The sequence below is a fragment of the Brassica napus genome, chromosome A1 (genome assembly GCF_020379485.1).
Source record: "Brassica napus cultivar Da-Ae chromosome A1, Da-Ae, whole genome shotgun sequence".
NCBI classification, from domain to species: Eukaryota; Viridiplantae; Streptophyta; class Magnoliopsida; order Brassicales; family Brassicaceae; genus Brassica; species Brassica napus.
This window is the reverse complement of record NC_063434.1, coordinates 21,900,569-21,928,060: the sequence shown is the minus strand read 5'-3', so window position 1 is coordinate 21,928,060 and position 27,492 is coordinate 21,900,569. Positions and strand designations below refer to the sequence as shown.

At 38.3% G+C, this 27,492-nt stretch overlaps 5 protein-coding genes, 2 long non-coding RNA genes and 1 pseudogene across 7 annotated transcripts; 2 read left to right on the top strand and 6 right to left on the bottom strand.

Moving 5' to 3' along the window:
* On the bottom strand, positions 1-876 carry LOC106408523. The gene has a single exon (XM_013849278.2). The coding sequence runs from the start codon at positions 874-876 to the stop codon at positions 1-3; it is 876 nt and encodes a 291-aa protein (XP_013704732.2).
* A 4,392-nt stretch (positions 877-5,268) lies between these two features.
* Positions 5,269-6,769, bottom strand: LOC125576549. The gene is made up of 2 exons (XR_007314983.1): positions 6,268-6,769; positions 5,269-6,189 (listed from the first exon to the last, which is right to left on the bottom strand). It is a non-coding gene; the product is annotated as an uncharacterized LOC125576549 (long non-coding RNA).
* Positions 6,770-7,896: 1,127 nt separating this feature from the next.
* Positions 7,897-9,203, bottom strand: LOC125576547. Its single transcript, XR_007314982.1, has 2 exons — positions 8,896-9,203; positions 7,897-8,817 (listed from the first exon to the last, which is right to left on the bottom strand). It is a non-coding gene; the product is annotated as an uncharacterized LOC125576547 (long non-coding RNA).
* Positions 9,204-11,175: 1,972 nt separating this feature from the next.
* LOC106407026 (F-box/kelch-repeat protein At5g51250-like) lies at positions 11,176-12,492 on the bottom strand. The gene has a single exon (XM_013847801.3). The coding sequence runs from the start codon at positions 12,479-12,481 to the stop codon at positions 11,309-11,311; it is 1,173 nt and encodes a 390-aa protein (XP_013703255.2). The 5' UTR covers positions 12,482-12,492; the 3' UTR covers positions 11,176-11,308.
* Positions 12,480-16,200, top strand: LOC125576546. Its single transcript, XM_048736867.1, has 9 exons — positions 12,480-13,329; positions 13,971-14,238; positions 14,500-14,614; positions 14,686-14,810; positions 14,888-14,969; positions 15,057-15,168; positions 15,249-15,412; positions 15,481-15,601; positions 15,731-16,200. Exons 1-9 carry the CDS (start codon positions 13,030-13,032, stop codon positions 16,037-16,039), a joined length of 1,596 nt encoding a protein of 531 aa, XP_048592824.1. The 5' UTR covers positions 12,480-13,029; the 3' UTR covers positions 16,040-16,200.
* Positions 16,201-17,615: 1,415 nt separating this feature from the next.
* Positions 17,616-20,230, top strand: LOC111208190 (protein OXIDATIVE STRESS 3 LIKE 2-like). The gene is made up of 2 exons (XM_022707005.2): positions 17,616-19,608; positions 19,698-20,230. The coding sequence occupies exons 1-2, from the start codon at positions 19,463-19,465 to the stop codon at positions 19,945-19,947; spliced, it is 396 nt and encodes a 131-aa protein (XP_022562726.2). The 5' UTR covers positions 17,616-19,462; the 3' UTR covers positions 19,948-20,230.
* A 658-nt stretch (positions 20,231-20,888) lies between these two features.
* Positions 20,889-22,352, bottom strand: LOC106408525. Its single transcript, XM_022706902.2, has 4 exons — positions 22,283-22,352; positions 21,323-21,561; positions 21,080-21,274; positions 20,889-21,032 (listed from the first exon to the last, which is right to left on the bottom strand). Exons 1-4 carry the CDS (start codon positions 22,350-22,352, stop codon positions 20,889-20,891), a joined length of 648 nt encoding a protein of 215 aa, XP_022562623.2.
* On the bottom strand, positions 22,321-23,397 carry LOC111208189 (annotated as a pseudogene).
* Positions 23,398-27,492: the final 4,095 nt, after the last annotated feature.

Here is a 27,492-nt window from a genome sequence, read left to right as displayed (position 1 = left end):
TTACTCATGAGCAAACCAGAGGCTTAGAAGATTTCTGAACCCCTTGCGGTTGAGACGAGCCAGAATTGCATCCTTGATACACCTGTCAATCTGCCTGAACAGCAGAGAAGGTAGAAGGGATGGGCCAGCGTGGAGTCGCGAGTTCCTTTCACGCCAAATCAGATAGATTGTAGCCTGGAAGACCAGACGCTTGAGCAGAGTAACAGGAGGAGAAGCGGTATCACTAATCCAATTCATAAAAGCACCCCAGTTATCACAGAGCCAGCTATCCCCCAGACGTCTTGACACAATGTTCCATACCTCTCGACTGTAATCACACGACAAGAAGAGATGATCCCGAGTCTCTATGTTTTGGGTACATAGCAGGCATTTATCTGAGACTTCTAATCCCCATCTGACCAACCTGTCACGAACCGGTAGTCTATTGAGAATCACCACCCAAAAGTGAAACGCATGCTTTGGAATACAGCCTTTGAACCAAACACCAGTGTGCCAAGGAGGTCGAGGCACTCTTGGTCTAAGATGATCCCACGTTAGCGCCGATGAGAATATAGTAGTCGCAGACCCGGGAACGATCCATTCAAAACAATCTGAGTGTTCAACCGAAGACGGAAGAGGAGTTCGGAGAAGACAATCCCTTACCGCTGCAAGACTTTGATTACGAGTGCGGGAGGGAGGGAGACGCCACCCGCGGGAGGTACCAGCATCTGAGACCCTGCTTTCTATAGGAATACCCATCAGTTGGGGACCGTCCTGTCCAACAACATCAATTAAAGGACCCAGATCAAGCCAGTGATCAAACCAGAAGCTAGAGCTCTGCCCGTCTGAAACATCACACCAAAGGAATCTTCTAGCAAGAGGGCGTAGGGAGAGCATTGTCTTCCAAATCCAGAAGGATGCAGTTCTAATGGGTGCGTTCCAAAAGCTTCCTTGTCTGAGATAGTGATTGTGCATCCAAGCTACCCATAGTGAGTCGGATTTAGAGAAGAGTAGCCATATGAGTTTCAGATTTAGAGTCTTATTCCACAAACTGAAGTTGCGCAAACCAAGACCCCCTGCCTAAATTTCTCGCATGCCCATTATTTGCCTAAATTTATCTATTCAGACGAAGAGCATGTCTCCTAAACCACTTCAATCAACCATGGGACAGCTTCAACTAGCACTGTGATTTTTGTCCGAACCGAACAGATTTTTGGTTCGGTTCGGTTACGGTTTTGAGTTCGGTTTAGTTCGGTAGGATATTAAAAATAATTTGGTTTTTGGTTCGGTTTAGTTTTTGATTTTCAAAGAAAACTACAAAATTAAAAAACCAAAAATAACCAAAAAATTGAACCGAATTTAACCGAAAAACAAAAAAAAAATCAAATTTAACCGAAAATATCCATTTTTTTTTTTTAGAAAATTACACCAGAATTAACCGAAACCCAAAAAATCGGTTATTTTCAGAAATAAAATTAAAAACAAAATTAACCGATAACCTAACCGAACCGAAACTTAATTCGGTTAATTTTGGAATTGGTTTTTCAAAATTTTGGTTAACCGAAAACCGAGGTTCGATTTGGTATTGTCTAGGAAAACTAAAATCGCAGGCCTAGCTTCAACTATCACCAATTGGATGGTTAAGGCAAAACCCTTCACAATTATAGTGTTTTGTGATAATGTAATCTCGTCCCTCTCTTTAATAGTACTGATATGCATATCAAATCCTAACCTACCCCACAGAAAAGAGAAGAACTCGACAAAATCTTCTATAGCTTTGGTGTGTTCCTTTACAATCTTCATTTTCAGACGGGTGGCATGTAAACTTAATCGGGATGTCTACATCTTTAACCATCTTTTGCCGTAACATTTTTTACAGCCGGATAAACCTTGAGAAGTTCTACTTTTCCAAAGAGAGTACGCCAATAGGATTTCTTGGTGATGTTCTTTTTCATCTTCGACTTCGATTTAGTAGGAAAATTGCCGCATGGTAGACCAATCACAATCGCAAATTCTTGGAGTGAGAATCTAATAGGCTTACCAGCAAATCTAAACCAAGTTTCGTATTTTTTGTTGACTTTCAGGTGTCTTGAAATCAAGTACTTTGCGAATCTTCCGATAAAGCCGGTGTATCGGTTATTTCCAGAATCTTGCCAAATGAAGAGGTTTGTATTATCTGAACACCGTCATTGAGTGAGTTGAAGATAACATTGATTGTCCTAGAGAGTTGGTATGACATAAATCTGACTACGATGGGTTCTTCTCTAGGAGCAAACATCATGTCTGGTATCGGAAGGTGAGTTTCCGGTTTTGTTTGCTCAGCAAGCTGACAATACAAGAAGAAACAATCTTCAATGTGTTACGATTTTCTTAGACTCTTTTCTATAGTAGAAAGTGGAAGGGTCGGATCTGAAAATAAAGAGGATCAATTTTTCAAAAAACCGAGTTCTTTCCAATAAAGATAGTTCTTGGGTTCATAGGTGACTATCTTGGCTTCATAATTGCATATCGCATTTTAGATTTGTCGTGCTCCATATGTCAGACCTAAAGTTTGTCGTCAATAAGGATAAGCTCGGGTTAGTTAATTTGCAAGTAACTTCCAATGCGTTTTTCATATACCTTAGTTTGAATGGAGATGCATGAGATATGCAGTCAACTAGCTATGATGTTTGTTATGTATTTTTTCTCCATTCAGCATATTAATTGCATAACAAAAATAAAAGATTAAAAAATAATAAAATTATATCTGAAACCACATTTAAACTGTATGAAATATATATTATATAACCAAATAATATAATAAAAATAATATGAGTTAAATTTCAAAACTTTAATTAATGTATATACACTAAAATCAAATATGTTTTTTTTATTTTAGAAATATATTTAAAATAGAAAAATCTATAAAGAAAACATTTATAAATTAATAATTATAAATTAGTCAAACATCGTAGTTTTAATATTATTAATGTATAGAATTTTTTGAATATGAGGTATACTAATGACTGAGATGTTGAATGTTTGTATGGAATCTAAAATAATTGTCGCAGGATATAAAAATCATTTTATTTTCAAATATCCATAGCCAAACGAAATCATGTCGTAGAGAGAAATTACATCTAGATAAAATGATTTGACGTCAAATATTAAAATACTTGTATATGGATAAAACGCTTTTCAACTCATTTTACTTGGTACGATCCTTAATGTTTTTACGAAACTATGTGTTTTTCTGCATCATGTACAGTAAGAATTTTTTTAAATCTAATTTATCTTTAAAAATAAATTTTATTAAATATTACAGATTTTACTATTTACTTACTAATATTTAATATAGATTATATATATATTAATTCAATTTGTATAAAACTAATAAAAATGATATAAAATTGTATAATTATAAAAAAATTTAGCCTAAACAATATTTATAAAATTTGTAAGTATATAAGAAACAATTGATCTTATGATTAGATATTTAAATTTTTAAACAATTGTAAAAAATTTTGAAAGCTTTAGTAATACAAATTGTATAATTATACAAAAATAATAATATTTCGAAATTTGAAATGTTATATATGAATATATTTATTTTATAGATGATGTATGAGCTATTAACATATTTTAAAAAAGTTTACCAAAAATAAATATCAATATTAAATGTAATATATGAATTATTACTATATTTTTATAAGTTTGCCAAAAATATAAATTAACATTAAATAAAATTATCCATGCCATATTTTTTCTGGAAACCATGTCATCAATTTCAGTAGCCATGTCATATTTCTTTTGTGAAATTGATTATAGAGAGAACATGTGGTAAAACCACTAAATATTACAGATTTTACTATTTACTTATTAATATTTAATACATATTTGATATATATTAAATCAATTTGTATAAAACTAATAAAAATGAAATAAAATTGCATAATTATCAAAAATTTAGCCTAAACAATATTTATAAAATTTGTAGTTATATAAAAAACTAATGATCTTATGATTAGATATTTAAATTTTAAACAATTGTAGAAATTTTTGAAAGCTTTAGTAATACAAATCATATAATTATACAAAAAAAGAATAATATTTTGAAATTTGAAATGTTATATATGAATATATTTATTTTATAGATGATGTATGAGCTATTACCATATTTAAAAAAAGTTTACCAAAAAGAAATATCAATATTAAATGTAATATATGAATTATTACCATATTCTAATAAGTTTACCAAAAACATAAATCAACATTAAATGAAATTATCCATGTCATATTTTTCTGTAAGCCATGTCATCAATTTCAGTAGTCATGTCATATTTGTTTTGTGAAATTGATTGTAGAGAGAACATGTGGCAAATCATTTCGCAAATATAGTCTAGGGGATACCCTTGTTCAAAAGGCGGTCGGCGCTGTTCGGAGGTTGACTGCGGCGAATATGTCCAAATCGGTATAGCTAGGCGTTCATCCGCGTTGATCCGCATAAGACCGTCTAATTCCCGCGTTAACCCTTTAAGTTTTTTTTCGTCTATGTAAAGTTGAAATACAGTTGATTATTTTTTACTCATTATTGATATATTTTGTGTAATTATTCATTGCTAAATAATTATAATTAGCTATCAAACCCAAAACAATCACATGCATATTGCATTTAGGGATTTTTTCGTACCAAACACACCATTTACGAATTAAAAAGAAGTTTTTAAAATTATATATAAAAAGTTATATAATTATGTCTAAAAACTTGTGTCATTATGTTTAAAATTAGCTAAATCTATTTTTAATATATTAAATTGTATTTAAAACTAGGTTTCGTGTAATTTTTGAGTACTCTTTGATTTTTCGGTAACTCGGTAGGCCTGGAGTTGCCGCATGACTAGTGGGTAGCGTAGTTTCGAACTGGTTTTGAAATAGCAACATAATTATTGTAGATTTATCGTGGACCAATTTCTTTTATAAATATATGATGATTAATCATATAGAAAACGAGAACATTTGATAATAAGTGCGAGAACTTAATCTCTTCTTTGCGAGTCTAACCTGATCAATCAATCAACAAGCAACACAAGCAAAGATCGATCTACCTATTGAGAGCACACAAAAGAATTGTTAACCCGGTCGTTCACCACAAAACGCGTCTAGTTCACACGCTTTGCTCTTGAGGGTACATTGAGAGTATGTGAAAGACCCGTCCCTTCCCCAACTTCTCCTGGGGTTCCCGGAACAGAGTAGGGGTACACTTGTCACATTTCCCGACAACCCGTGTATCCCTTACTGGTCCCCTTTTTAATTAAATTCACAACTTAACGATAAAAGAAACTCCAAATCCTTTTTATTGCTTAGAAATCTTAACGGAAATCATAAGTAACAAGTTTAAACACCGGTCTTGAAAAGCAAACGATTTAAAAATAAGAACATGAAAAATAACAACATTCCCGGCCCAGGAACCATCACCACTCCAACCTTACTCCTGCGTTTCCTCGTCCGTACCTGCGGAAGAGAGGGGTGAGCATTTTGGGGAAAATACTCAGTGAGGACGGGTTCTAGGAACCCGCTAACTCTTATCAAAACACATAACACAGCAAGTATTAGAACGTAATCTAGCAGGGCTAGCAGTTAACAATCAAACACCCTAGACGCCTAGGACCTACACAGCTCAAGCGGACCAACCCTCCCCTTTCTTGCTGCATCCCTATGAAGTCGCCTGCCCTGGTACACCCGGCATCCGGTTCCCTTGGATGTAGTCCATACCCCTTGCAGTGTATTACGACCCCTTCCCGCCAAGACTCGGCGTGACTCAATCTTACCGGCGCCTCTATTCTTACTTGCCGTTTTTGAACGCTACGGCCGCCGCGTTTCCCATACTCCCCACCAGTCCCTCGGTGGTTTGTATTTCATTCAACTTTCTTAGTTTCTCTTAGTCTTACTAGACTCTTTCTTTCTTTAGTCATTCTAGACTCTTACTTTATTTACTTTCTTTCCCTAGATCCACTAGGTTCTCAATCATCATCAACATTTCATCAATCTCATCATTGATTTCATTCATTCATCATAACAATCAACCTAGCTCATACTAGATACTCCCTAATACTATACAGGGTTAGGGATCTTGAGAGGAGTTCACAGACAAGTCCTCACCTTAATTGGTTGTCGGTCTGGATCTAAGACAGCAAGGTAGCAGTTTCTGTTCCGGATCTGGCTCTCGGAAGTCTGGATGAGAGAAAGGGAGTTTTTGATCTCAGATCTACATCACCGAAGACTAGGAAGAATAAGGATCTGAGGTTTTACCTTAATGCTCTAAACGCAGGCGGTTACACTCCACAGAATCGAGAAGCCGACGGCTTGGCACCCGCGATCGGCGACTTGGGCTGCGCGGACGGTGGTCGACGGCGGCGCTTCCTCGGCGTGCTGGTGGCGGCGGCAGCTCTCGTGTCTCGCAGGGCTTCGCTTGGTGGGTTTGTGATGTCTCAGCTGTAGAGAGGCACCTCCTTTTATAGTTGTTAGGATTAGGGTTACTTAGGGTTTCTCTCTGTTGGGCCTTTTCCACTTGGGCCTGGGCCGGGGTGTTACAATTCTCCCCCACTAGAACTGAATTCGTCCCCGAATTCTGCTGTGTCTCTGTCTGGAACATCCCCGGATAGGCGTCCAAAAATTGGGACTCACGCTCCCATACCTCGTCAGGTATCCCATCTCTTTCCCATCGAACTAGTACCATCCCTACCTTCTTTCCACGGACATCTAACTCTTTCCGGTCTAGGATCCTGATAGGGGTACTATTCAGGGTTAAGTTGGGTTGCGCGTCCAGGGGTGGCTGCGGCAAAACCAGCTCAGGCTCTCGTACCACCTTCCGTAGGACTGACACGTGGAACACATCATGAAAATCTGCCATGTCAGGTGGTAGCACCAGTCGATACGCTACTGCTCCGATTCGCTCCGTGATGACAAAGGGGCCCATGTATCTAGGCATGAGTTTCTTTAGTTTCCGATTCGGATCATTTCCGCGGAACGTACGCATTTTTAAGTATACCTCATCTCCCACCGCGAATTCTAGATGTTTTCGGCGCTGGTCAGCATAACTTTTCTGACGGTCGTGAGCCTCTTTGAGTCGTTCCTTCAGCAGGTTCACCTGCTCTACTGTTTCATTAATCAGACTCGGCTCCATACCGCGTCGCTCCCCCACTTCGGTCCAGCACATCGGGGTTCGACAGGGCCTCCCATACAGAGCCTCGAACGGGGACATTCCGATGCTGGCATGATAACTGTTGTTGTATGCGAATTCCACCAGCGGCAGGTACTCACCCCACTTCCCTCCCCAGTCCAAGACACACGCTCGCAGCATGTCTTCCAGTGTCTGTATCGTGCGCTCCGACTGACCGTCGGTCTGGGGATGGTAGGCCGTGCTGAGGTGTACCTTGGTGCCTAATCCCTTCTGGAATGCCTGCCAGAAGGCTGAAGTGAACTTGGGGTCCCTATCCGACACGATGCTCACAGGTATTCCATGTAGCCGTACCACCGCGTCTAAGTACTTGCGGGCGAGTATGTCCGCTCCATCAGTCTTCTTGATGGCAATGAAATGTGATGTCTTTGTGAGTCGATCCACTACTACCCATATTGCATCCTTATTGCCCGTGATCCGGGGCAATCCTGTCACGAAGTCCATGGTGACCATGTCCCATTTCCATGAAATCGATTTTTTTTTTTTTTTTTTTTTTTAAAGAAAAACAAATTCCGGCTCATTAAGGAAAATCTAACTGCCAGTACCCATCCGGACGGAACCGGACGGGTTTTAACCTGGCTCTGATACCAATTGAAAGACCCGTCCCTTCCCCAACTTCTCCTGGGGTTCCCGGAACGGAGTAGGGGTACACTTGTCACATTTCCCGACAACCCGTGTATCCCTTACTGGTCCCCTTTTTAATTAAATTCACAACTTAACGATAAAAGAAACTCCAAATCCTTTTTATTGCTTAGAAATCTTAACGGAAATCATAAGTAACAAGTTTAAACACCGGTCTTGAAAAGCAAACGATTTAAAAATAAGAACATGAAAAATAACAACATTCCCGGCCCAGGAACCATCACCACTCCAACCTTACTCCTGCGTTTCCTCGTCCGTACCTGCGGAAGAGAGGGGTGAGCATTTTGGGGAAAATACTCAGTGAGGACGGGTTCTAGGAACCCGCTAACTCTTATCAAAACACATAACACAGCAAGTATTAGAACGTAATCTAGCAGGGCTAGCAGTTAACAATCAAACACCCTAGACGCCTAGGACCTACACAGCTCAAGCGGACCAACCCTCCCCTTTCTTGCTGCATCCCTATGAAGTCGCCTGCCCTGGTACACCCGGCATCCGGTTCCCTTGGATGTAGTCCATACCCCTTGCAGTGTATTACGACCCCTTCCCGCCAAGACTCGGCGTGACTCAATCTTACCGGCGCCTCTATTCTTACTTGCCGTTTTTGAACGCTACGGCCGCCGCGTTTCACATACTCCCCACCAGTCCCTCGGTGGTTTGTATTTCATTCAACTTTCTTAGTTTCTCTTAGTCTTACTAGACTCTTTCTTTCTTTAGTCATTCTAGACTCTTACTTTATTTACTTTCTTTCCCTAGATCCACTAGGTTCTCAATCATCATCAACATTTCATCAATCTCATCATTGATTTCATTCATTCATCATAACAATCAACCTAACTCATACTAGATACTCCCTAATACTATACAGGGTTAGGGATCTTGAGAGGAGTTCACAGACAAGTCCTCACCTTAATTGGTTGTCGGTCTGGATCTAAGACAGCAAGGTAGCAGTTTCTGTTCCGGATCTGGCTCTCGGAAGTCTGGATGAGAGAAAGGGAGTTTTTGATCTCAAATCTACATCACCGAAGACTAGGAAGAATAAGGATCTGAGGTTTTACCTTAATGCTCTAAACGCAGGCGGTTACACTCCACAGAATCGAGAAGCCGGCGGCTTGGCACCCGCGATCGGCGACTTGGGCTGCGCGGACGGTGGTCGACGGCAGCGCTTCCTCGGCGTGCTGGTGGCGGCGGCAGCTCTCGTGTCTCGCAGGGCTTCGCTTGGTGGGTTTGTGATGGCTCAGCTGTAGAGAGGCACCTCCTTTTATAGTTGTTAGGATTAGGGTTACTTAGGGTTTCTCTCTGTTGGGCCTTTTCCACTTGGACCTGGGCCGGGGTGTTACAGTATGTTCTCTTGTTTGCACATTCTGTGTTCACTCTTTCAAATGGCTTTACCTTCCACTGATATCATCTTAAAGAGTTTGTAATTCTCGAAACTTGGGTTTGATTTTAGAACATACTATTAGGGTTGGCTAGTGAATGAGTAAAAAAGGTTCCAACTTTGTGCTCGTTTTAAGGTACTAACTTGGCTATTTACTAGGCACTATGCACTTGATTAACCAATTGAATGGATAGAATTCAATTGACAGAGTTTTGTCAGAGTTCAAGCTCCTACTTTTTGTGTTTAGCACATTTGGTCAAACACTGTACTGTTACCTCATATATATATTATCTTCTTGGAGGTGCAAGTCGCTAGAGAAATCTGTCCTATTGTGTGACATGAATATTGTTGTACATAGGTAAGAGTAGGAGCATATCACTAAGATAAAGTCTAAAGGGAAGGAGAACATGTTATCTTTATCTCTTGACTTGATGCAGGTTAGGATATGTAGGGAGAAGGGACAGGGCATGTCTACGCAATGAAAAAGCTTAACAAATCTGAGATGCTTCGTAGAGGCCAGGTGGAACATGTGAAAGCAGAGAGAAATTTACTCCCGGAGGTTGACAGCAACTGCATTGTGAAGCTGTATTGTTCTTTCCAAGACGAAGAGTATATGTATCTTTTTTTTTTTTTTTTTTTTTTTTTGAGTATATGTATCTTATCATGGAGTATCTCCCTGGTGGGGATATGATGACGTTGCTCATGAAGATGAGGCAAGGTTTTATGTTGGGGAGACTGTCTTAGCTGTCGAGTCCATTCATAAGCACAACTATATCCACAGGTCTAGTGAAGCAACAACAAAACTTGTATGATCTCTTGTGCCCATGTTGTAAGTATCAATTCATTCATATTTGTGTACAGAGATATCAAGCCTGATAATCTGCTGCTTGATAGAAGTGGTCACATGAAACTATCAGATTTTGGATTATGTAAGCCATTAGACTGTAATGTTCTCGAGGAAAAGGATTTCACAAATGCGCAGAACGTTAGCGGAGCGTTACAGAGCGATGGTCGCCCTGTGGCATCGTGAGGCACCCTCTCCCAAATGGAACAGCTGCAAAACTGGTAGAGAAATAGAAGGATGCGTGTGAGTTCCAATCACTAGTCTGTTTATCTTATGAAGTTTCTCTCTCTGTTGATATAGAATTTTTTTAATGGGTTGCAGGCTTATTCAACAGTTGGAACGCCTGATTATATTGCTCCAGAAGTTATATCAAATGAAGGCTGCTTTTATTCCACAAGTCAATGACGAGTTGGACACCCAAAACGTTGAAATTTTTTGATGAGGTAAACTATAAGTGAATGGTTCAAATATGTAACTAGATGCATGACCACCAGTGATGCGTATAAGAACTTATCATCTTTAATCCCCCTTGTGTAGCAGACTGACAAGCAAGTTCAAAAGCTGACAATATCAACAAAAATGATTTTGCTTCTTTGTTTTTGGTTATCTTCTCTACAGATGCTTGTCATCTAAAGACATCAACTTTGTGGGTTATACTTACAAGAACGTTGAAACCGTAAATGAACATCAATTATCAGGGATACGTAAATTCACACTTACATAACGAACTCGGCTTGTAACTTAGAAGAAGAGCACGAAGCCCAAGCGGCCATCAATTAAATCCCTCTTTGGTAAAAAGCATTTCCCATCAAAAATTCATTGTCTCGGAGTTGCTTAGTGTTTTAGCTCTAACCTGATTGTTTAAAAAAAAAAACATTTGGCAGAGGATGAATCAGCGGGTGGCACCACAAGTTACCAAGGAAGCTTCTTGAAACACTTGCCACCGCAGATACAGAAGTTCCAGAGGAAGAGCGCAAATCGAGCTCATCATCCGGATGACACAGACTTCTAGATACACACAGATAAGGATTGTTCAAACAGTTTCCACATAGGGTGATATATATCATTTGGTTGATTGATATCTTATTGTTCAAAAGGTTTAGTTGAAGCAACAAGCAAGTAAATATTATGTTTCTTCGTTTTTATCTTCCTGAGTATATTGGGAGAGTATACAAAAAGTGAACGAGTACATTTATACATAATACAAAGTCAGCAAATACCAAAAGATCACACACACACATCGCATTCATCAAACCATAGCAGAAAGAGCCTTGACGATATAATAACCTATAGGAACTGTAAGCACATGCTCAACCCACTCAACTCCTCCCCAAATTTCCCAAACTCCACGCCTTTCAAGCGCAATCTCAGCACACAAAATCTTCTTCTCGCCACTAGAGAGCATGTTCTTGTCCCACACGACAACCATGTTACCACCATAATCACACAATCTAACAGAAACACCAGGCAAGAACTTCGGCAGTCCGACCAAACCCTCCAAACTTCTCCACACGTTCACCTCACCGTCGTACCACCTCAACATTCCATCATAAACAGAGTACAAAACATTCTCAACCTCGCAGTAAGAATCCGAAAACCTAAAAGAACCCATCTTCGCTTCCCCCAGTTCCCACTTACCTTCCTGGGAGTTATAACAAACCACACCATCGTCAGTCGCCACGTGCGGCTTCCCGTCGATACACACGCTCCTCATGTTCAAAGCGCCGCGTCTCGTCAGGCTGCAAGGGATGGAGACCACGTCATCCCATGTTTGCGTTCTTGCGTCCAACACCTTGGACGCGTTCTTCAGCGACTCGCCGTGGATCCCCGCCACGTATATCTTCTCGTCAACGGCGCAAGCGGAGAGCGCCATCAGCTCCACAGGCAAGCTCGGAGCTTTGCGCCACGTGTGAAACCGACAGTCGAGAACCGAGACGTTGGAGGAGGATCTGATGTTGTAGATGTCAGAACCGACGGAGACGAGACCGGAAAACACGGCGGGAGGAGAGTGGAGAGATGGGAGTTTCCACAAAGCATAGCTAGTTGACTTCTTCTTCTTCTTGTTCTTGCTGACGTCATCATTGTTCTTCTTGTTCTTGCTGACGTCATCTTCGGTTTCGGTTTTATCAGGTTTTCGGCAGAGGGTGAACCAGCGAGAGTCAGAGGATGACTCTAGGCAGAGATAGAGACAGCTCTCGGTGCGGAATGAGAGTGATCGGGCTTTGTATAGCTCCGGCGAGGCGAGAAGTGATCGGAAGCTCTTGGAGACGAGGGAGAGAGTCGGGTAGTATAATCTTGAGAGGCGTGCGATGCAGCTTGTTAGCAATTCATCGGGAAGTGATGGAGTTGGGTTCGGTTGCGGTGTCGACGGGAGCTCCTCCTCCAGCTTCTTCTCCTTCTTCTTTTCCGGAGACGACGACATTGATTGATTTAAAGGAGACGAAATCGCTGATTTGGATTATATAACCAAAAATCGTTTGGGTTACTCAGGTTTAGTTTTATTTTGGTTCATTCGGTTTAGTGTTTTTTTTTTTTTTTAAACATGTGTCCCATCAAAACTATACTAAAAGGAGCAAAATAAGGCTTCTTACGGTATCCACGTCGGACAGGAAATTCCACCAATGGAATGCATCATTTCATCCACGTCATTTATTAAGTCAATTGTTTGGGCTTTCGGTGGATTTTGTTTATTATTTGGGCTGTTATAGTCTAGCCCATTTTTTCTCTTCGCCACAAGCTGTCTCCGTCTTCTGTCGACTTAATTTTTTTCCCCGTACCTTTGCGACTTCCATCTCTTCCGTTTCTCATCTCTTCAATTTCGTCTCCACCAGTAAATCACCACTAACTGAATCCTTGATTAAGCTCATTCAATGGATTCCTTTCACCTTCTTCTCTGTTTTTCTATATATAAATCTCTTTTTCTATCTTATCTTCCCATCCAAGTTGAAAAGACTCTCAAAACTCATCCCGATGGAATCCACCGGCAACTCATCCGTCTCCGGCGATCGCAAAGCCAGCAAGAAGACCGTCGCCTCCTCTGTGACTGCGAAACCAAACGGAAAGTCCCCTGTTTCGTCTACCAATCCGATGAACCCAAACACTGTTACCGCTCTGTCCTCCGCGCATGCAAACCAAGTGATGTTCTTCAGAGATGTTTCACTCGGCCCATGCGAAGCTGAGTTGAGGTTTCGTCTGATTCACTTATGGGAGGCTCGAAATATATACACGAAAACCCTGCTTGGAAAAGAGATGCTCCTTATTGACGAAGAGGTTTGTCAACGTCTTTGGCTTTATTCTCCGAGTCTTGCTTTCGGTAGATCTTATTAATTTTTTGTGTTTCTGAATTTATATTTGTCTATTAGATTAGTTCCTCCGAGTGCTATTCTTGGTCTTGCTTTCAGTACAACGTATTAGTTTTTTCGTGCTTCTAATTTTATATTTTGCCCTGTTCGTTTCCTGAACGCTGCGGCAGCGGCAGCGACAAAAAAATAACACAGAGAACAGAAAATTAATAGAGAGATATCCCAGTGGTGAAAACAGAGGAGGAGCAAAAGATGCCGCTGGTGGCTCAAATTAATTACGGAGCATGCCGCCGTTTTATTCAGCGATCCACAATTTCCCATAGTTTCTCTTATTCCCACCATTAAAGTGATCGCCGCAACTTACGGAGGCAAAAAAATTTCAACATTCCTTTGATAATTATGATCGCTGCCGCTGCCGCAGCGTTTACGGGACGAACATGGCTTTTGTCGATTAGATTGGTTTCTCCGAGTGTTATTCTTTTTCAGTAGATTAGATTGGTTCCTATGTCTGCTCTATATATGTCGCTCTATATATGTCTGCTTAAGTTTACAAAGTAATCTGATGTATTGTTTGATTTATATTAATCGAATATTTCAATTTATTTCCAGGGAACTGTTATTCAAGGTTTTGTTCCAGCTGGTCGAGTAGGGACATTTGATCTGGTAGCTGGTTCCGTCTATAAGCTCAGGAATTTTTTCGGATCCAGGAACAAAACTCAGTTCTCGGTTGCTGATCATATCGCCATCGTCTCATTCAGTTGGAATTCTGATTTATCCGTTTTTGAGAACCCTCCGGTTCTGATTCCAGAAGACAGGTTCAGGTTCCACAGCTTCGAGGAGTTTATGGCCAACTCTGATTCCAAGGGTGATCTTTACGGTAAGTCATGTTGAACTATGGTTGGTCTTAATGCCTGCATTTTTAGTTTATAATTTATCACCTTTAGTGATTATTTTTAGTTTATAATTGAACTATGGTTGATCTTTACGGTAAGTCATGTTGAACTATGGTTGGTCTTAATGCCTGCATTTTTAGTTTATAATTTATCACCTTTAGTGATTATCATTCCGTTGAGTTTTGTTAACTATTTATAGTATTATTCTGTTGATTTTTGTTGACTGTTTAATTATTCTATCTCAGATTATGTTGGCCACATGAGGCTGGTGAATGGGCAGACTCTCACTGACCATACTGTTCTTGACGAAGTTGCCATAACTAAGAAGCGGCATCTATGTGTTCATGTTCAGACACATGAGTAAGTTTACCCATTTGTTTATTTTTTTTTATTTGTGTGTTATATTTAACACATAATGTTTACATATGTAGCGGACCAGTGATGAAGCTCTATCTATGGGATAATGCCGCATCTGAGTTTTGCCAGAAATTTAAATCGTATGGAAGGACCCCACACGTTCTTTTGGTCACCACAGTGAACCCTAAACATCTTGGAGGTTAGCATTTTAATAATAAAATTTCATGCTCATATGCATAAATTAGCTGTTGTTAATCGTATAGTTTTGATTAATAGGAACCCTTTGTCTCACTTCTGTGTCATCATCTCGAGTGTTCATGGATGACGATGTTCAGCCTAGCAAGGATTACTTTGAATGGTAGGCATTTGTGTTCATCATTTTAGTATAGTTTTGATATTCAAGCGTCTTCATCTGTAACAATTTTGGGCTTCTGCCTTTTCTCAGGTTGAGCTCCAACACAGGTATTGCTAATAGGATTGCTGCTGAGGTAGTCGCAAAGCCTGAGGCAGTGACTCTTGAGGAGCTATTCTCCTACATTAAGCAGGAAGCTTCTAAGGTCAAGATTTGTTCTGTTGTTATCATTCATTTCTGTTTGCTTGGGTACTTATGAATTTTATTTTACTTTCCACAATGAAGGTTGCTTGGTTTGAATGCACAGCAACTATAGATGATGTTGTCCAGTGTTCTTCTTGGTATTACGTTTCCTGCGGTGGATGTAATAGTAAGGCAGTTAAAGGTCCTACTTCTCTGATGTGCAACAACAAGAAGTGTGAGAAGAGTGAAGTCACAGGCGTGCCTCAGTAAGTGTTGTAGTCATAGTTTCATCTACGTTTTGTCAGTACTAATAGCTAATCTTCTTTCGTTGCAGGTACCTCACGAAGATTTCTGTTTATGATAAGAGCGAGCAAGCAGTTTTTGTCATCCTTGGTAATGCCGGCAAGGAGTTGACTGGGAAACATGCAGCAGAATTGGTTGCTAATTTCTTTGAGGTAATGTTAGACCTGTTTTAAATAGCAAAAAAAATTGTATTATAGCAAATTAGTTGGAACATCACCTATTCATGCATTTAGTAAAGGTTGTATTATTTGAACTCACGTATGTTTTTACATGATTGTTAGTCTAATGAGGGAGCAGGAGCTGACCATTGCGTTCCGGTTCCACAAGCTTTACTTGATACAATAGGGCAGACACGGAAGTTCATTGTGAAAGTGTCGGACCATAACTTGAAAGGCAAGACTCATACCATAACTGTCACAAAGATACTCCCACCAGAAGCTGCACTTCCAGCAACGTCCGATGATATTCCTACGACTATGGGTGATGGATCTGCTCCTTCCAGCGGCTTTGGAGATCCTGCGGGTGATAAGGCTAGAAAAGCTGCTGATAGTCTTGAGTCAGACGATGCCAAGCGTTCCAAGAGTGGCTAATATAGCTTCAGCGTATCCTCTTACTGTTTTTACGTTTATATAAAGACTTTGCCTTCTTTCAATTTTAATCTTCAGACTTTTGTCTTTTATGTTTAAGTTATTCTGATACAATTTTCGTTATATGGTTTTTACTTATCCCTTTAAGCATCTACTTATCCTAATATGATCTTTTATATGTTTTTTTTCCTATCACTTTAGGCAGTTCACTTTAGAAACATACGATTAGGAATGTTGATAACTTACGATTTTCCTTGAACTTGGGTATAAACATCTGAGAATGTATGCATAATCTATTAGTTATAATCGTATAAGCTTCACTTGCTTATGTGAGGATTTTATTTTCATGTCCCAAGTTATTTTTATGCTTTTTTTTGAGTTTTTTTATTAAGTATCAATTATAAGGATGATATTTGGCTGATTTTAGTATCAAAGAATTGAATAGAGTTATATCAGATTATTTATGAGAATATCTATTTACCATATTTGTAAAATCATTGCTTTAATAAAAGGCAAGTATTCACGAGAATCAAGCCCTTCTTATTCTCTCTACAAAAATGCTAATATGCCTTCTCTAAACACAAAAAAAAAAGTTCCATAAAAGTGTAAGTTTTTTAAATCACCTAACCCTCTCCATAAGAAGTTCCATATTCTAAGATGTTTATGTTTTATTGATCGCATACTAAGGTTTGGATCTTGGACGAAATGGGGAAACCACCTTCGACAAGCAATCTGGACACCGGAGGTAAGACAAAGAATTATTTAGCTGTTTCAAAGGAATGATTTTACATATTTAGTCTGATTGAATAAGGATCCTAGACTACTTATGCTACGTACTTTTATATCTGCGTAAGGACAAAATTACACACAGAAGGTCTTACAAATCACTTAATTTTAAATACAATTGTGTAGTATTACTTACAACACGTTTTGATGAGATGAACCCCTGGATCACAGTGCATAAACCATTACTCATTCAATAAGTATAAGTTCCTTCTATTTATATTGACCATCACCATCTGTAACAACCAATTTTTTACATTTGGCATTTTGACTTCATTTGTGGTTTTTTCCCAAAAGAAACATTGATTTCTTATTCACTTATATTACTTTTGGTATAAATAAAAATTATTAAATCTGTTATAAAATTCATTTATATGTTTATGAAACTGATCTAAAATTGTATGTGAGAAGATATACGATTTTGAAAATGTATAGTCCCGTGCAAGGGTGGAGTCGTTGACTTTTTTCCTTTATGTCTTACAATATTAGAGTTATCTCTGTCCTTTATGTAACAATCAACCAACTGATGATTAATGTGAAGTAACAATCTCTTTAAAAACAAACGTATGAAAAGAAACAATAAAAAATAAACTGCTTCCTGTTGGTTCATATACACACTACTCATCATTGTAATATTAGAGGTTGATATCTTAAGACAGTTCTCTTTTCTATGTTTGTAAAGAATCACGAAAGTGGAGTTTCTATATGTTTATTTACAATTTATATTTATGGAAACTACTAATTTATTCATCAAAGATTTATATAAAAATAATTCTCTGATTTCTATACGAAAGTGTTACTTTATTTACTTTATTTTTATTAATGTGAGATACATATATACATGCATATTATTATTTTAATTGTGATATATGAATTATTAATGTGAGGACGTCCATTCGGATCACATATGAAATCGAAAGGTGTGTATTTATTGTAAGATATACATTTTTTCCACCTAAAATGTTGTATTTGAATTTTTCTAATTATGAGTATTTCTCAGTTCGTCTAAAAAACGATCAACCAACATTCAAACCGAAACTCTATGACTGTAAGTTTATATGGATTATGATAACATTCTTTTTTGAATAACTATTTGTATAACTAAGTGGGTTTCACATTTAAATAAACAGGTGGTTGTGATATTTGCGACTCTTATGGTAAGAAACGTTACACCAGTATCTATATCTTACCTTATATCATGTTAAACTAATTTTTTTAAAACATATTAGTCAAACAAAAAAATGCACGTAAATGAGAAGGGCTATTACTAAGTTCTGATCACTGATTTATTTTAAAATAACTTCAGGCTCCCCAACTCGAAAAATCTCATCGCATCTACATTTCCTCTTCGGAAAAATGTCCACCATCTTATCTACGATTTCCATTTTCCTATCCTAAGACCTTAGTATTTGTTCTTAGTAACGATAATAACTTTCCTCTGCTTCTGCACATGAGTTATACCAAACTTTTATTCCATAACTGATCTACTTTACTCTGGACAACTACAAAAGTTTGACAAATCAAACAACATAAAAGTTGATGCGCATGAACCTCCAGCATTCCCATTGTTTTGGAAAATACAACACTCTCATTCCAAATTCTTATTATGATGTTTACTAACTTTAGGATTGCTAATTTACAGAATTTCTACTGTACTAAGAAATGCAATAGAAAATAAGCAAGAAAAAATGTGATTACTAAAAAATCTATTTTATGTCCACATATGTGTGCAACTGACTATATAGGGTGAAAACAAATAGTTTATATAATCAACCTAAAATGAAAAATAAAAAATTATAAAAATGATAAAAATAAACTCAACCTAGATAATCATATAACAATAAATAATAATAAATTTATTAAAAGATTATAATACCACACAAAATATATTTAATCTCATTTTCCGCGCATAGCGCGGACGAACACTCTAGTTCACGATAAAAACTCGACGTGTGATGTCGGGTGCTTCTTTTCGTTTTGGTTTTAGTGTGATGGGCTTGGAAGTCCAAGTGTCTTTATCTTTACTTTGTTTTTCTAGTTTGGACCTTCGGCTTTGTATCCGTTGTAGATATATGGGTTTTGTACTCGTTGGTTTTAGCCTTTTAATAAAAATTAGATGGAAAAAGAAAACTTAACATAGTTTATTGCTATTTTCAAAATCACGGCATATAGTCCGTATTCAAAGCTACCTTATAACGGAGTTTATTGGTATTATTCGCATATCCTAAAACGGGTTTAAAATATATCACAAAATGATACATATTTCGTTGAATATTAATCATAAGAGAATAACTAATTAGCAATCAGATAAATAAATTTTAAACAGTGTTATCTCTTAACATTACCATTATTTTAACAGCACCGTAAATGGGCATAACATTTTATGGGAAATGCATATAAGGAAGGAGTGAGCTGGCTCAGGATAAGGGCTAACAATACATTTTTCTTTCAGTTCTTATCTTCTTCTCCTTTGTAATAATAATCAAGATTTGATTTGTAATGTCAAAAGAATAAAAAAGATTTGATTAGTTATTTTTCTTTGTATTCTTTCCTTATGTAAAACAGACGAACAAAGTTACACACACGGAAACAGAAACTCAAATATAAAGATCCCACTCTCTCTTCTATGAGAAAATACTGATTATGATGGATAAGTTTGGCAGGTCCTTCTCGTCTTCTTCTCCGATCGGCAAGAATAGTGATGACGAAGGAAGAGAAAATGAAGCTGAATCTCCTTACAAGGGTCCCCTTGATACGATGGAATCTCTCGAAGAAGTTTTACCCATCAGGTTTGATTTTTTATTTTAAATTAAATATTATGTCTGATTCTTGTTGTCTGAATATTGAATTTCTCTAACTTGTGAATACAACAAAACAGGAGAGGGATATCCAAGTTCTACAATGGGAAGTCCAAGTCTTTCGCCAGCTTAAACAATACTGAATCCTTGTCGATGAAAGATTTAGGGAGGCCAGATAACCTTTACAGTCGCCACCGGAGAAATCTTCTCCGTCACCAGCTTTTTAGTCGCGGTGGGATCTCGAAGAAACCGCTCAAGGCCAACTTCACGGTGGTCTCTTCCTGCGGCGATGATTCGTCTTCAGCCTCTCATTTAAAACATCAGCATTGACTGATACCACTGATAAGAATATCTCGGGGAAATGGTTTTTTTGAGAATTAAAATTTTAAAATAAAAAAGGCTGGATTAATAAGAAGATGACACACACTGAGAGATATCTCAGTTTTTTGAAGTCTCTTCGCAAATAAACGATTATAAAGATTTGTCACTCTCTTTTCTCTTAATTTTTTTTTATTTTTAATTCTGAAAACACACTGCCTATGAGTACTCTGGCTGTAGTCTGTACTGCCCTTATTCTTTGCGTAATGAAAAAGTTGAAACTGTCTTTCATAAATCCGTGTGCTAACGGTTTCGATTTTTTACAAGGCATGCTACACAATCTACGTACTATTACTGTTTTGTATGAAAAGTTTATTTTTATTTTTGACATTGAAAACTCTATATTTTATTAAAATATACTGCCAAGAGGGTGGCCTCTAGAGCCATCCAGCTTGGAAGTTGAGAGTTTACATGGGAGAAACAAATACTTCGAAACTGAGCTCTCTTAGCAAGGCGATCGGCTCGGAAGTTCATAGTACGAAGAATAAAAGATATGGAGCAAAACGTAAACATAGAACGAATAAGATGAAACTCATCAAATTCAGCCAACAAAGATGGCCAGTTGTTTTTTTCGTCTTCTTCGAGTAGATTAACCAGTTGTAGGCAGTCTGTCTCGAAGGTCATTGAGTTATGGTCCAACTGAATAGAGGATTTCATCATGGCCCACAGCAGAGCTTAGAACTCTACGTGCTGGGGGTTAGGACTTGGTTACTAGCAAATGAACCGGAAGTCGTCATCCCATCCTTGGTCGTCAGGACCATTCCCCGACCGAAACAATTATCGTCTTTGTGCCAGGAGGTGTCAATGGAGCATACAGGGCCAGCGTGTGTGGTCGTGGTGGTGGTGAACGGGGCGGCTCCATCATCGTCGTCATCGTGGGATTCTTCTATTGTTTAAGCTACACGCCAGCTTTCGGCCTCAGATTTAGCGATCTGAATAGTCTCTAGCGGGGAGGGGTCTTTGCTGTTGAAAGCTTTGTCGTTTCGGGCTTTCCAAATGTACCATATTACCCACGGGACGTTGTTGATAGTAGTATCCTGCAAACCATAATCTTTAGCTTGCCACAAGACATGATCCAGGTTACTAAGTATCGAGGTGCACGGGAATAAGCCAGAGAATGTGGCATATCAGCCAGATCCCACGCTTGTACAGAAGACGGACATTCAAAGAACAGGTGGTTACGCGTTTCTTCCTCCGCTCCGCATCTTGGGCAGTTTCGATCATTGCCGCAATGCCGATCCGCGAGTGAGTTGCAGACTGGGACGCAATTGGAGAGCGCCTGCCAAATAAAGTGCTTAATTTTGTTTGAAGTTTTGAGTGTCCAAACTCTAGCCTGCAGAGCCGTGGCGCTTGGTTCCAGAACAGGAGCAGGTTCTGAAGCTTCCATTGTTTCCATGGCCAAAGCATAGCCAGATTTTACAGAATAGACACCGGACTTGGTGTGGCTCCAGCAGTACCTGTTTACACGAGGGGATAGTGTAGATTTAAGGTTCTGGATGAGGGGGATATCCTCAGGGACCACTATCTCCCGTAGGAGGTCCAGCTTCCAAGCTTTTGAGATCGGATCTAGCAAGTCAATAACGCGAAGTGCAGGGTTGAAAGAGGGGCCACAAGGTGTGGCAGGGCGCGCCAGAGTTGTGGGAAGCCAGGGATCAGCCCAAACCAAAATGAAAAGTTTGTTTTATTAAGAAATTATAAATGCACTCAATCTAAAATACTCTAACATTTAGGTTTAAGATTTAGATAAATTGCTTGAGATACTTTAATTGGACTATCACTTTTCAAAACTACACTAAAGAATACTATAATATTTGGATTTAAGATTTACTAACTATAGAGTTTAATACTTAGAGGGTGGTATACATGCGGCATATAGTCAAACTAGGAAGTTTTCCTATTAACTAACTTAATGAATCAATTGGAAATTTATACACAAATTAATACAATATTTAGGTGATTTGATTAGTTATTTTGGTACCGATTAATGAATTAAAGAATAATTAAAACATTAATTTGAAAATAAATTTACAATAATTTTGAAAATATAAATTTTACATATAATTTTTTTTAATTTTTCACTTCTAAGCTAATGTGAAGATTTTATATATTTATAATTATGTTATTAGTTTAAAACTTTCATTAATGGTGACATGTATGTTATTTTATATTTTAAGAATCTTATCAAAAAGGTAAACCTTCATAAATAATATTTTGACCTGTTATAATAAGAAGTAATACTTTATTATGAATATATGTGCTCTTGAATCTCTGTAGATTCCACACTTACATACTATGACTGCACCTTTAACTTTGCAGAATAGCTCATTAGGAATAATTTGAGCATATGAGTACTCCATATTTTTCACATAAAAATATATTTATCTAACTTATCCAACTCTAGGCGTTGATATTATAGAAGTTCATCTCTGTAAAATATTATTTCTCTTACAAGAATTAAACTACGGAAACTCAATTAAACCGAACCAAAACACAAACCAAACCAAATACAAACTAAACCGTTATAGTTTATTTCAGTTAGAAAATTTTAAAACTGAATTAACCAAACCGAAGAACCCAAACCGAATCGATAAAATAACTCAAGTGCCCACCCTTAATCTCGGGTACCACATTCTTCACTGTGTCATCAGACAAGAACTCATTGGCCTATGTACACACCGTCATACCATCTCAACTTTCCATCACAAACAGAGTACAAAACATTCTCAACCTCGCAGTAAAAATCTGAAAACCAAAAAGAACCCATCTTTGCTTCCGCAACATCCCACTTACCTTCTTGGGAGTTATAACAAACCACACCATCCGCGTCGCGTTAAGGTGCAAGGGATGGGCGCCACGTCATCCCATGTTCGTGTTCTTGCATCCATCACCTTGGACGCGTTCTTCAACTGACTCTCCATGGATCCCCGCTACGTACACGGCGGGAGGAGAGTGGAGAGCTGGGAGTTTCCACAAAGCATAGCTAGTTGACTTCTTCTTGTTCTTGCTGACGTCATATTTGTTTTTATCAGGTTTTCAGCAGAGGATGAACCAGCGAGAGTCAGAGGATGACTCTAGGCAGAGATAGAGACAGGTCTTGGTGCGCGATGAGAGTGATCGGGCTTTGTATAGCTCCGGTGAGGAGAGAAGAGATCGAAAGCTCTTGGAGACGAGGGAGAGAGTCGGATAGTATAATCTTGAGAGGCGTGCGATGCAGCTTGTGAGCAATTCATCGGGAATCACGGAGTTGGGTTTGGTTGCGGTGTCGACGGGAGCTCCTCCTCCAGCTTCTTCCTCTTTTCCGGAGAAGGCGACATTGATGAATTTAAAAGAGACGAAATCGCCGATTTGGATTATATAACCAAAAATTGTTTGGGTTACTCAGGTTTAGTTTTATTTTGGTTCAGTCGGTTTAGTTTTATTTTGGTTCATTGAGTTGAATATAGAATAAGATAAGAAAAAGACATATTCCAAACTGGACTTAGACATCCACAATGGTGAGATCCATTGTGGAGTCCTTAGGATTAGATTAATATATTTCTTTTTTGAATAGTTAAGGACTCTTGTGAAAAATGTGTGTACAATGGTGATCCCAAATATGAAAAATGATTTTTTGTTTTTGTAGTGAAATATAATTTTTATATATTGGATGATTAAATAGAATAACTTAACATAAAATACAAGAAATAAACATAAAAAACAATAATTAAACATAAAAATACAACAATTAAAGATAAAAACAATAATTTTACATAAAGATAGAAAAATTCCTAAATAAAAATATGATTAAATATAAAGATTACACATAAGAGTTTATAAGATGATTTAATATTAAAATACAACATGATTATGAATCACCACCTAATGAAGACTCACCACTCTTTCTGCTCAAGTATTTGCTTAGTATTTCAAAGCACTCTTTTCTTTCCGGACATACACACATCAATGGAGTAGTTTTCTCATCTACAACCACATTGAACACAAATAAGTCCCCTATCTCGCATCTGTTATCGAGACAGAACTTTCTCCAGCCTCTTGTGATGTAATACTTGCCGCTTGATTCACTATATCGCAAACTCACATTCCCTGAATTTCCCTCTTTGTTCACCAGTATCGTCTCTTGGCATTATTTGTGCAAAGGAGTAGAACTCGTAGCTCCCACAGGAAGATACTGCAAACAAATAACGTAAAGACACATAATAGATTAAACCATTTATTTTACTAACTAAATTGACTCACAAGTTTGTCTTCTTCTAGATTTGAAGCAGTGACCTCAGCCAAAAAACAGTAGTCAAATGAGAAAGAAGACATTGCCCCGGTTCGTCCTGAAATATAAAAGAAACAATTTTCCACAAAAACATCTCACAAAATTAATCCTTAAGAATATAATAGTATTTTTTTTATAAATTGAAATTTAAATTTTATTAATTGCATGATAAAAAAAAGATACAATGATAAATAAAAAGAAATCAAGAAACACTAATTATTAATCTTCATCACCAAATTTATTCCAAATATTTTCGATTAAATCATTCTTCAACCGTTCATGAATATGCTCATCCCGAAGATCATTCCGATTGGGAAACATATTATTCAGATTTGTAGGCCTGTTGGTTTCCACCTGTGAACTTCTGGTGACGTCTCCTTCTTCAAATTCAGATATATCGTACCGCATGTATCCATCTCGTTCATTTTCAACTATCATATTGTGTAGTATGATACATGCTCTCATAATCTTCCCTATCTTTTCTTTGTTCAATGTACGAACCGGGTTTTTGACAATCGCAAATCGAGCTTGCAATACTCCAAAAGCCCGCTCCACATCTTTTCGGGCTGGTTCTTTAGCTTTAGCAAATAACTCTTGTTTTGGAGATTGAGGAAGTTTGATAGATTGGATAAATGTTGACCAATTTGGATATATACCGTCCGTTAGATAGTATGCCAACTTATACCTGTGTCCGTTGACCATGTACCTTATCCTGGTAGCTCGACCTTCTAAAATGTCATCAAACACAGGAGAACGATTAAGGACATTGATATCATTTAAGGTACCTGGAGGACCAAAAAAAGCCCATATCCAAAGATCTTGTGAAGAAACAGTCTCTAAGACAATTTTCGGTTTTCCTGATCCTCGTGTGTATTGTCTTTTCCAAGCGGTCGGGCAATTTTTCCACTCCCAGTGCATACAATCAATGCTCCCGACCATCCCAGGAAACCCTCGTTTTTCTCCAATATCGAGTAGTCGTTGAAGATCCTCCGGTGTGGGTCGTCGTAGATAGTCACCTCCGAATAACTGTAATATTCCGTCAGTGAAATTATGTAAACAGGAAAGTGCACTGGTCTCACCAAGTCAGAGATATTCGTCAACTGTGTCAGCCGCAGAACCATAAGCAAGCCTACGAATTGCTGCCGTACATTTTTGTAGTGCCGAAAGACCTAACCTCCCGGTTGCATCTCTTCTTTGCTGAAAGAATGGAAAGTTCTCTGATAGCCCATAGACAATACGCAAGAATAAGTCCTTATTCATGCGGAAGCGGCGTCTGAATATTTGTGACGAGAATGTTGCATCTTCGCTGAAGTAGTCATTCCATAAGCGGTCTTGTCCTCCTTCACGGTTTCGTTCAATATAAGCACAGCTCCTTTGGTTACTGGTTTGGGCCTCGACTATGTTGGTGAATGTATCTTCGAAGATTTCTTCGAAAACTTCGTCAAATCTTTCTTCGAAAACTTCGTCGGATGAAGATGACGACATTTAAAGGTATCCTGCTTCCAAAAATAATAAATTTTTTTTTCTATAATTTTTTTTATCTATAACTTCTTTATACCATCAAGACTACCAACTTTGTTCAAATAGGATTTTTATGAGAAACAAAAATGTATATATAAGTGCAAATTGGATTTTTATGAGAAGCAAACTCTTATAATAATCAAAAGCAGCAACAAGACTACAACTTTGGAGAAGTTACCTAAAGAGAAGCAAACTTCTTCGATTACACTTCGAGATTGTAGCAACAAGAATACAGCCTTGGATTACAACAAAAGGAGACAAGTTTGATAGAGACGAAACACAGCAAAAGAGATATCTAATTCCGCAAGAAAAGACTGATACTTATACACCCTCAATGCACCACCCGTGACTCTGGTCACTTGAGGAAAACAACAAAAAACTTCGCAACTCCAAATACACCCGTGACTTGGTTCACATGTCCTACTGCTGAACCTGAAACAAGACAAAGACAAGAGTTAGTAAAGAATAAAAGCAATGCGTCATGTAACAAATACTTCGAACAACTAACTACTCAATGCACCAGACAACATGTAACATTTATACCTTAATAGCCTCATAACATCTCAGACATGAGTTTCAATTTTAGAGATTCTTCCATCTCAGATAGTGGATCTTTTTTGGCAAGTAAACGTTCAAGAATTTTTTGTTTAGAGAGTTTTCCTTTCATTTCCCTGATGGCCTCTAACTGTGACATCTCTTCTTCTTTGCCACTCTTCTTTCTCTTACCAGCAGCTTTAGCAGCTTTCACACCAACTGGTCTTGCTTCATGTTCGGGTACTTCATCTTCTGTATCAAGGTCAACCACTTGTTTGCGCTTCTCCTTCCCACCGTCTTTAACCATATACGTCGTGCACCATTTCTGGTCATGCATCAGCTCCCTCCACGCATGTTCGAGGCCGAACTTGTGCTCGTAAATGTTGAAGAATGAGTCGAGTGCAGCTTTCATCACATCATCATCATTCTGACCACTTCTCTGCCCCCTCAACGCCGCATCATAGCATCCTACGAACTTACAGACTTGCTCGTTAATCCTAATCCACCTCTGCTTGGCTGGACGAAGCTCTCTAGGTACTGTCCCAACCAGTTGAGGGCTTGCGTTGTAGTAGTCAACAATTCTCTTCCAGAAACGTTCAGCTTTCTGGTCACAGCTGACTACGGGGTCTTTGCTGGTGTTAAGCCACGCACCAATGAGGATTTTATCCTCAATCAGAGACCATTTCCTCCGCTCTTTGCTAGCAGACTCGACACTAGGCTGGACAGGAGACTCGACACTAGGCTGGACAGAAGACTCGACACAAGGCTGGACAGAAGACTCGACACTAGGCTGGACAGGGTGGAAACCATACTCATCAGGACCTTGGCTAACGAACCAAGCAGGTTCGGGTGACTCAAGGTCAACTGAAGATTGACTATACATTAGATTAACAAACCCAGTTCTGTTATTCATATTTAGATGATGGTCTGTGTTACTCTATTAGCAACACAGACACTTAAGTAAGCGATAGAAAGTAAACTAGCATTTAGGTTCGGAGTAGTTAGGCAGATAGAAAGCAAACAAGCATTTACCACCACTCAAATCAGACTAATAAGTTCTCTACTAGCTACACTTAAAGCTAACAAGTACGATTCTATCAAATCTAAGGAGTTAGGAAGCAATACTAGCATTAATAACCATTAAATCATGACCAGTATAGTTAATTTTTATTACTGAA